This window comes from Xiphophorus hellerii, chromosome 3 (genome assembly GCF_003331165.1).
Source record: "Xiphophorus hellerii strain 12219 chromosome 3, Xiphophorus_hellerii-4.1, whole genome shotgun sequence".
NCBI classification, from domain to species: domain Eukaryota; kingdom Metazoa; phylum Chordata; class Actinopteri; order Cyprinodontiformes; family Poeciliidae; genus Xiphophorus; species Xiphophorus hellerii.
The window spans coordinates 26,839,347-26,849,691 of NC_045674.1; the positions used below are offsets into that span (position 1 = coordinate 26,839,347).

The following is a 10,345-nucleotide window of genomic DNA, read 5'->3' on the forward strand; positions in this document are numbered from 1 at the left end:
GAGTAATAGTTGTTATTGAACCTGTTTCTAATCTGCTGTTGGGTTTCTTAGGGTTGGGGGCTGAAGTGTTGCTTTTTTTTTCTCTTTTTGAAATTTCAGTCTACTTCCTGTTGTCAGAGAATGATTTCTTCAATTTAAAAGGTCATAAAGTAACCAGGCAGAGGTGCGGCGGTGAAATGAAAAAGTGTAGTCGTAGTTAACTCATGATATTGTCATGATTTGTGGTGGTGAGGTAAATGCGGTGGGCCCAGGTTATGGCGAGAAAGTGACGATTTTATGATAAATAAGCACAATAATCCAGGCAGCACAGGTGGGCAGAAGGGAAGAAGCTCAAAACTGGTAGCAACTGGTTACAACCACAACGATGATAGACTAGACTAGACAAGATGGTAGCAGAAACGAGAATCCGACAAGGAAACAAGGGACACATGTGGGTTCAAATACACAGAGAGACAATCAGGGGAAACAAGGAACAGGTGTAACCAATCAAAGGGTAGACAGGACAACAGAGACTCCACAGAACACAGAAACCTAAATAAACACACAAAAAACTCAAATCCTCAGATATATTACTTTTCCACATGGAGCTGGATTGGTTTGGATAGATTTTTTTTTCTTCCCCCAAGAAAACTACTTTACATTTACTGAAATGACCTTTGTTCGATGTTAAAACTTGAGTTAAAACATTCGAGTGTGCCACAAAGCATCAGTTTTTGGGGGGGAAATTTGTTTTTCACATCACATTATAAGTGATGGCCAGCGGGACATGAGAGTTTTCAGGATTTACAAAACTGCTTGGGAAAAAAAAAAAAAAAGCGCCACCAACAGACCCTGATCTGCAGCATCAGAATGAACTTCGCCAGCGTGGACTCGAATACGTTGTGAAATCTCACCTTATTTAGTCAAAATACGAACTTGAGCAATGAGTAAAAACTTCCAGAACACAAAAAAAGTCACAACACATTCCTCAGCCAAACGTGAAAGATGACCTTAGGCATTTTATCGTCCTACTGCACCGACCCCAAAGTCATCCCGTGAACACAGTCTTCCGATGCTTTATCACTTCGTTGTGTTCTGTCTTTTTGCTGAAATATTTACCTCTTTGTTTCAGAAATGTGCGGATTATTGCTAGTAATGTGAATTTGTTTTGCGTTTTCGGTACATATAAATGTCTCATGCTCCTAAAGGACAGAACTGAAAGTTTTCCAGTCTATGAAACCATAGAGAGGACATATCCATTATTCCTAGAAGTTTTCTCTATCCTTTTCACAAACCGTCATTAAAATAACCAGGTTCCAAACGCAATGCATTTTACTAAAGTTCCTAGTGAGCAATAAGGTCTCCTCCTATTTGCAGAAGTGGTTTTCAATAGTTAATAATAAGCCATGCGATTACATTCCCAAACAAAGTTATTCAAAAACTAAACTGTGCACTTTGTTTTTCTACCTGTAAGTCAGCTGTCAAATCAGTTACTGATAGGAACCTTTAATCAATCCTCTGCCTGCTAAAGCAGAGAAAGAAGGAGTTTACTACTTTATATATAAATATACTGAGTTTGATGTCCAACATTTGACATTTAAATATGCCTCTTGTAGCTTAAAAATAAAATAATGCCCCAGTTAAAAAATATTTTAAACCTAACAGTGATTAATTAACTTAGCCTCTCCTTTCGAAACAGTTAAAAGGAGAAAGCCAATGGGCTCCATGGCAACTCTGGTGGAGCGGCAGAGATTTACAGCTCAGGTGGGAGAATGTGTTGACAGGACCTCTGTAAGTCAAGCCCTCCACATATCTGCCCGTTTCGAAAGAGAGGCCAGCAGAAGGTGATTTGTGAAAGAAAGCCAGAAGATGTCGTCTCGCAATCCAACAGAAATCATGTAGGGGACACAATAAACATGGAAGAAGGTAATCCAGCCAGACAAGATCAAAATGTGGCTTTTGGCGTTCATGCAAGCTGATCTGTGTGGTGCTGCACTGAATAACACAAGAAATACCAGAAAACAGTATTCGTATCTATCCCCCCTCCTCTCTGACACCCTTAAATAAAGTACAGCTTAACCTTTAGAGGTCACTGTATTAGTAACAAGTCTCCATCCGTGTTTATGAACCGACACTTCGAACTGACAAATCAGACTATGAAAAATGCAACCAGTGGGACGTCACAGCGCTGCGTCTGATCCAGATTCTTTAAAAACGGCACCGTACCATGTACAAGTTCATGTCGGATTAAATCTGCAATTTTAGACACAAAACCCTAACCCTATATATATACATGTATATATACTGTATATGTGTGTGTACACACACACACACACACACATATATATTAGCATTTTATATGTTTTGAAAATGGATGTTTTACACCCTGTTTATTTATTATTATTATTATTATTATTATTATTCGTATTTCAAGTGAAATCAGATTTTATTTTACCAAAATTTCCTCAGTAAAGTGTCCTGAAGGGATGGGGACAGAGGCAAAAGTCTTGAGCAGGACAAAATATACAGCCAGAAAAACAGTGGAATAATCATATGAAAGCATTTTATCACACATAAACTAATGAAGAAATGTTTATCATTTCCCTACTGCATAAAAACCCAAATAAATCTGTAGCTGTACTGCAAAAAGAAATAAAACAACAAAAAACAAAAAAGAAAACGTGGAACATTAAATGATTTTAATGCCGATATTCTCATTTAGGACTTTTGACGTCTTAAGAAGTCTACTGCATTATTACCATAGAACAGAATGAAGAGTCTTTAATTTACCAAACAAATAATCAGGTATAAAAATGCAACTTTTTGTCCATTCTGCAATCTGTGTCTGAATATATAACCATTTATTAAATCTTTTTATGAGTCCAAGGTCTGCAGCACATTATGAATGTAATCTGCATACAGTGTTGCAGCAGCAGCCAGCTGGTCAGTCAGCAGAGCCCTTAGAAAATCTAAGCCCCTCCCACAGGGGGCTGACACAGCCTGGCCTGCTGATATACACCGGAGACAAACCGAAGCAAATGTCTATTAAAAGCCACTAGAGGTGTCAAAACTTCCTTCAACACACTGAAAACAAATTCAATCGAGCGTTTAATCACATTCCTACACGTTTTGATGAATGTCGCCATTTGCCTGGCAACTCTTAAGGCTCAGACATCAGCGACACAAAACAATTAAGACCGATAAGATCCACCTGCAAAGTGGAGCTGCCCCAAGCAGGAGCCAGTCACGACAAAGAAATGAGTAGCAATGACATGGTAATGAGATTTACAACGTGAGATGCATTTACTTGTCAAGTGACTGTTATATTAATAAAACAAGTCTTGTTTTAGAAGTGACGGCAGCTATCGCATGTAATAAATGACCCAGACTGACTCTGTTTATTAAAATGTGGTTGCCGATTTATTGTTGCAGTTAGTCTCTGGCCAAGGAGTTTATAAATGGATGTAACACATCAGCCCCAAGTGATCAGCGCATTCTGATAGAAGGTGCTGCAACCATCATGGGACAGGACATACAATGATTCAGTCAAGTTCCCCAGCCATTTGCTGCCATGGCGTTTTATTAAAAGGCATCTTAAAAAAACTCAAATTATGCTCATTTCCACTAGCAATGTTCCTTCCCTTTATGTACACTCCATTTCGCCAGCCTAGCAAATCAGAAGTAGTTTTAACGTGGTTCAGTGACCTTGAAATCACATCCAACCAACACCGTTTGAAAATGTCATCAAGTTTTAATTTAAGGTTAATGCGTCAATAGAATAAGTATCCTGTAATGGTTTCTAGTTATGTTAGAAAAACAAATAGACAGCACTGAACCTCCCAGTTACACCTGGCTCATCGAAGTAGCACAAATAATGCATTCATTTGTTTAATATGCCAAAATTAGACATAATGTGTTCCGTTTAAGTTTATTTGAATGTTTTGCAATGTCTTCCTTCTTGTAGTCATTTTTTTAAAGCACACAGTCACTGAAAAGGGTGTCAAACATACATGGACATGTGTACAATACCTGTTCAGAAGTTTGTGAATACCAAACAGTTCATAAATCAAGTACAAACCTAATCAAGTAATAAGTATAATTTTGCACTTTGGAATACAAAAAGACAACCAAGAAGAGGCAGAGGTTAAGCAGAGTTCATATTTGTAAAACTTTGTGTAAGTTCAATCTGTAAATGAGACTAAAAGCCGATGTCTTATAGATACAAGTGTATCTATAAGAACAGATCCACTTGTTCTTTCTCCCAGGAGTGCAAGATCTAAAATTCATATTCTTGTGTAGCGGGTTGTCCTGCAGTGGGAGAGACCGTTACAGATTTCCTGGGTGTTCTGCATTTGAGTTATTGTGAAATATGAAATAGGCTGGCAGGGAAGAACTTTGTTCTTGTCTTTGCAGCCATGGCAGCAAGAACAAGGAAATGTCTCTGGACTATGGCTATAATCAATATAATCAGAGAAGACACATTGCTGTTCTCAAAAATTATACAGCCACCATTTTCCCCTCACAGATTAACACAAGTGTTACCAAAGGCCAAATGAAGAGAGAAGAGCTGCCGTTAATGTCTTTGGTAACACCTGTTTACAGGTTTCAGAGTAAAATGTTTTTGGTTATGGCAAGCTGTTTTAACATAAATTCGGCTTTGTCTGACTATCCGTAGTTACATTCTAGATATTTAAAAATGCATTTTGACTAAACGAAAATTACAATTTGACTATCCGGAATGCTAATTTAAGATATCTGCATTTACATTCTGACTAGTGAGAATAATTATTCGAGGCATCTTCAATTAAATGTTAACGAGTCAAAATTCCTTTCAAGATATCTCAAATGACGTCACTGGATCTGTCAATTGAAGGGACACATCCGTAATAACACTTTAAGATATCTTGAACGCAATTATGACGAGTCAAAATTTAATTTTTAGATATCTGAATTAAGTGGAAGCCCCTTTGTGCCGTCCAAACAGTTGCCTGCAGAATTGTATGTTTCCTGCACAAAACTGTCAGTAAATGCCACAATGTAGAAAGAGCTCGGCAATGTTGGATATACGAAGAACGCAAAAACTTCGTGGACTTTAAACTGCTTCAGAAATCTGGAAAGAATTTCCTGTTAATTAAATTCCGACAAACCGAATGCACTTAAAAACAGCTTTGAAAAGATAAAACTACCGTCAAACAATTTTCAACATGAAAGTTGCGCATTTTCAAACATCTTTTTTTGTTTTTTTTTCTATTTTTCATTGCTTTATTAAACTTTCAAAATGCTACGTAAGTCGGACATTTTGACTATACAGAATACATATTCAGGCTGCACAGTGGCACAGTTGGTAGCACTGATGTCTTGCAGCAAGAAGGTCCTGGGTTTGATGCCCGGCCCGGGGTCTTTCTGCATGGAGTTTGCATGTTCTCCCTGTGCATGCGTGGGTTCTCTCCGGGTACTCTGGCTTCCTCCCACAGTCCAAAAACATGACTGTCAGGTTAATTGGTCTATCTAAATTCTAAATTCTCCCTAGGTGTGTGAGTGTGTGTGTGCATGGTTGTTAGTCATGTCTCTGTGTTGCCCTGTGACAGACTGGCGACCTGTCCAGGGTGACCCCGCCTCTCGCCCGGAACGTAGCTGGAGATAGACACCAGCAACCCTCCCGACCCCATTAGGGACAAAGGGTGAAAGAAAATGGATGGATGGAGAATACATATTCAAGATATCAGTAATGTCATTCTGACTAGTCAGAATGTTAATTTAAGATATCTTAAATAGAAAAGTTGAGTAATTCAAGATGTCGCTAATTCATTTGTTGATATCTGAAAAGGAATTTTGACTAGTCAAAATTATAATTCAAGACATCTTTAATTTAGTTTTGTCTAGTCATTATTTGCTTTTAAGATATCTATAATTTAGGTTTCACTAGTCAAAACTACATTTCTCCTATCCAAAAGTAAATTTAAGATATCTTGAATTATGGACTCATTACAGATATCTTCATTTAGAATTGTGACTGGTCAAAACTAAAATTGAGATATCTTGAATTTACTTTTTGACTAGTCATAATTTAATTGTAGACATCTGAAATGTGTATGTCAGATAGTCAGTAATTCATTGTAGATATCTTGAATTGAAGTTTCCATACAACTCAATGGTAAATCTGACGTCATTTCAACTGGTCAGAATGTAATTAAAGATATCTCGAATAGGTCTTTTGTCTAGTCAAAATATAATCAGAGATATCTTAAATCGCTAAAACGTGTAGTCATAAAACAATTTGAGATATCTGGAATGTAAGGGCGGCAAATCAAATTTATGTTAAAACTGTTTGCCATATTTTGATATCCTTTGCCACGTACCCAATAAGAGCTTGTTTAAGTGTGAAACAAAATGTATGAAACTGTAAAGGCTTGACAGCAGAAGCAGTTTATTTATTTATTTTTTTTATTCATTTCAAATTATCCAGCAATAATAATTTGCTGGAAGCCTTATCTGAATTTTATTTGTTGACTTGGTCTTTATATTTTTTTTCTACAAAGCTAAACAGTTGCTGGCTAACGACCTCAAGTGATTTTGCTTTGGTTTGATTATGGATTGAATGAGGTAAAACGAGAAAATAATAAATTAGAGGGGATAAACAAAAGGGTGAGCTACATGGAAAGAAATACAAGCTAGCTTTCCAGCTAAAGTTTTCCATAAGCTAGCAGCTTATCTCTGAACACATTTGTTTAACGGTCCTCCTACCTGCGATGCGAATTACAGCCCTCTCCGCTGGATCCAGGACCTCTCCTGCAGCCGATTTGGAGCGTTTGACCCTCTGGAGTTTGGACAGGTTCCAGGGCAGGGTGTCCCCAGCAGACGGGACGCCGTATTTCTCTTCACAGGTTTCCTCCAACGGGGTTCGATCCCTGCGCCTGTCCTTTCGAGTTGCCATCACCTGCCGAATGAAAAGATTAAAGAACAGAGAGGAAGACCCGCATGTACCGAGGGCTACAGACTGTATGGGGGGGGGGGGGGGATTTATTGAGTTTTTAGGGGTGTTTTATTTTAGCTTCATACTACACACACTTACAGTTTTATAATCAAGCTTTTGTAGGTTTTCCAAAGGGTTCAAGAACTGCATCTAATTTAAGTCGGGTACACTTTTCACAGGTCTTTTTCTTTTTTTTTTTTTAAGTGTTTTGTGGCTAGAAAGTAAATGGGTTAACTGCAAACAAGAGCCAAAGACTGAAAGGAAAAGTGAGACATTACATTCATGTTTTGGCCCAAGGTAATGTGTCATGCACAAATGAGTAGACCGCCAGACGTTTACTATTTGAAAGCATCATTACTTCCTAACTTCAAATTCCTCAAGCAAGCCTCAAGCTAATTATTAATCCTCCAGCTGACTGCCAGGAACCGAGGTGGTAAAAAAGAAAAAGAAAAAGAAAGGAAAAGAAAAGAAAAGAAAAGAAAAGGAAAGATCCTACTGCACCCATCCAGGATCTACAGCATGCTTCAGGTAACCGCAGCTTTGAAATGTTTGACAGTAGTCGCAAAGCGGGGCGAGATAAAACACAAAACACACGATTGCAGGGTGCCATAAAGTGCACCGACGCACAGTGCAACTTTATGATATATTATCAGTCACATGTGAAGATGCCCTCGGGGAGAGAGACAACATGGCAAAGAGATAATGGGTTTATGGACCTGTACCCGCTCATGCAAAGACGAGGTGTTTCTAAGAAGCTTTTATGAAGTCATGAGCTCAACTCCTCTTCAGTTTTGCTTTGTGCGGATGCTTCTGACTGCATGTAGAAGGCAGAGTGCCTCAAATCCAAATCAGCACACACACACACACAAATCACTACATAATGGAGAAACGCCTAAGTTTTTCAAAGTGCTCAGTCAGCTTTAAGTGAATGTTTCCTCAGGACCCAGAAACCCTGTGCACATTAGCATCAGCCAAAAAGGAAGTGCTTCACATTACACCGTCGCTCACATTATAAACCGGTGACATGCTCCAAGTTGATCATTGAAAGCATGATGCATCATATTTAACATCTGAGAATACGAGCCGAGAAAAAGAAATATGGCGGAGACACGCCCACAGAAAGAGAGATAAACTCTGAGCAAGGATCAGCCACTTAGCACACTTATGGCGAGTAATGGAAATGGAATGATACGCGTCGTCGTTTGCTAACGTTTTGTAGATGTGTATTAAGACAACAAAATATAAATCACAAAGGTTTTCCAACTTTAATCAGAAAAGTTCAATTTTTTTAGGTCTACACACAGTTTCGTTGTCCGGCAAAGATCTCACATACAGCAGTTAGTACATTTCTGTGGCATCCACAAGAGCTGGGTGAAATACTGCATAGCAGTCATTGCTGTTTCCATCGCACAAGGAAAACAACAAAAACAACAGGTTTGTTTTTTTTTTAACTCAATGTTGAGCCAAAACCAAACTGTGACCGCGTTTCCTGGGTTACAGAACAGATCATTATTCTTCACAGACCCACGTTATGAACTAAACTGCATGAAGTAAGAAGGTAAAATGGTCAAATTATGTTTTATTATACTTTAGCTCACACTGGAGAATGAGCTTAGCATTAGCCATATCATTGTTAAGTTGTTGGCACAATCTAGTTCTCACTATGTTCAACATTCACACTTTGACCAAAAATGATCAATTGCCAGTTTTTTTTTGCAACCATTTATTTTTATGCAGTTTTTTTTTTGTTTTTTTTTACTGTATTAGCTTTTGGGAGTTCTAATAAAGGAAGCAAGTTTGTTTACTTCAGATAACATTACCCTTTTATATAGAAAGTTACAACTAGCTTGTGTTCACAGCTCATCAAAAAAAAGGGCATAAAATCAGTATAACCCAGTAATATTTTTAATAATTATATATCAATGTCCTATTGGACATTGTGTAGTGCGATCACTTTTTCAAATCAAAGATTTCCACGTCCATTTAAGACCAAATATTGCTTCTGTTGTTGTCTGGGTTACTCTTCTCAACTCAGTCTTCTCATCTCATATAAGGGTTTCAAAACTTTATAAAAAATAATCTGCAGCAAAACCATAACTGGATCATTATGACTGGATCAATCCAAAATTAACCCAAAACTGGGTTAACATTTAAACCAAGTAGGATTATTTTTGACCCAGTAGTTTTATTTATTTATTTATTTTTTTGATTGAACATAATTCTTGTGCTAACTGAATGTTTACTTTTGATATGTACATATTGTTAGGAATCACTATTTCCCAAAGCGCTCCATCATGTTACCCTCCAGCATTTCTACTGTTTTTTTTGTTGTTGTTGTTGTTGTTTCTGCATCTGACGATAACAGCTAAAGTGTCGTATTTTTTGGAAGACAAGAAGCACTGAGAGCCAGTCCTGCTGCTGTTGGGACATTTATCCCGGGATCAGGTGCCTATTTTTTTTTTACCCGCTTTCTTAAGAAAGGTCCTACTGCCCCGATGCGCATCCAACAACCTCCTGAGCCAAAAAAAACGCAAACTGCAAATGTGCCTCTGCAATTAAAAACACACACTACACCTCTGCTGTCTCTAAAAAGTCGCATATTCCTTGAATGACAAGCTTTTTTTTTTTTTTTTTTTTTTTTTAAACGGGATCAAGTGAAATGGTCTCGCCCTTACCTTTCTGCGGAGCTGGGTGAGTGCGTAAAAGCGTGTCAGGCAGCCATAAATGTGCCGGTGCCGATCACTGCCGAGTCCTGCGCGCTATCAGCGAAACAAACAGGGCGTCTGACAGAAGGCCGCTACCCGTGACAGACAGCTCGCTGCATGTGTTTGCCGGTGTCAGGTGAAGCAGCCGCTCCTTTTAGGGAATGCAGCGCCGCTGGGGGGGAAGGAAGGAAGGAGGCTGCGGGGACGAGTCCGCAATCATCTGTGATGCTCCGCCTCCGCTTCGCTCAGACTGTCCCGCTCGGAAAGCATCCCTCCCCTCAATTCAAAGATTTAGAAGAAAACAAAACAAAAAACAGAAAAGACAGCTGCTACACGCAGCGTCTACTTATGACTGCAGCAGAAAACAACAGGAAGCAGACCCGCGTCCTTTTCTCCAAGGCGATCGATGCCGCTGTTGGGGGGGGGGGAAGAAGGGGGGGTCTGTTTACCGATCGACCAGCAATTAACTGCGTGTCTCCACCAGCTGGGTCTGGTTGCTGCGGCGAAAAGATGCACGACTCCCTGTTCGATTAGTCGGGCTGGCCGTCCCGGTGCGGATGGAGCTTTTGTTGAGTCCACGGAACGGACCTGTACGGGGAAACGCTTGGAACATCAGCGATGTTTGGGGCTTCCGTGTTAGAATGAGGTGGAATGTCAGCCCGTCACTGAACCTGAGCTAGAGGTCATG

At 39.2% G+C, this 10,345-nt stretch overlaps 1 protein-coding gene across 4 annotated transcripts in view; it reads right to left on the minus strand.

Moving 5' to 3' along the window:
- LOC116714646 (plectin-like) overlaps nt 1–6,916 on the minus strand; it is a 136,693-nt gene extending 129,777 nt beyond the window's left edge. For all 4 annotated transcript variants that reach the window (XM_032555388.1, XM_032555380.1, XM_032555371.1 and 1 more), the window contains exon 1: nt 6,724–6,916. In XM_032555388.1, coding sequence (XP_032411279.1) covers nt 6,724–6,913 — 190 coding nt within the window. In that variant the 5' untranslated portion in view covers nt 6,914–6,916. The remainder of the gene's footprint in view (nt 1–6,723) is intronic.
- Nucleotides 6,917–10,345: the final 3,429 nt, after the last annotated feature.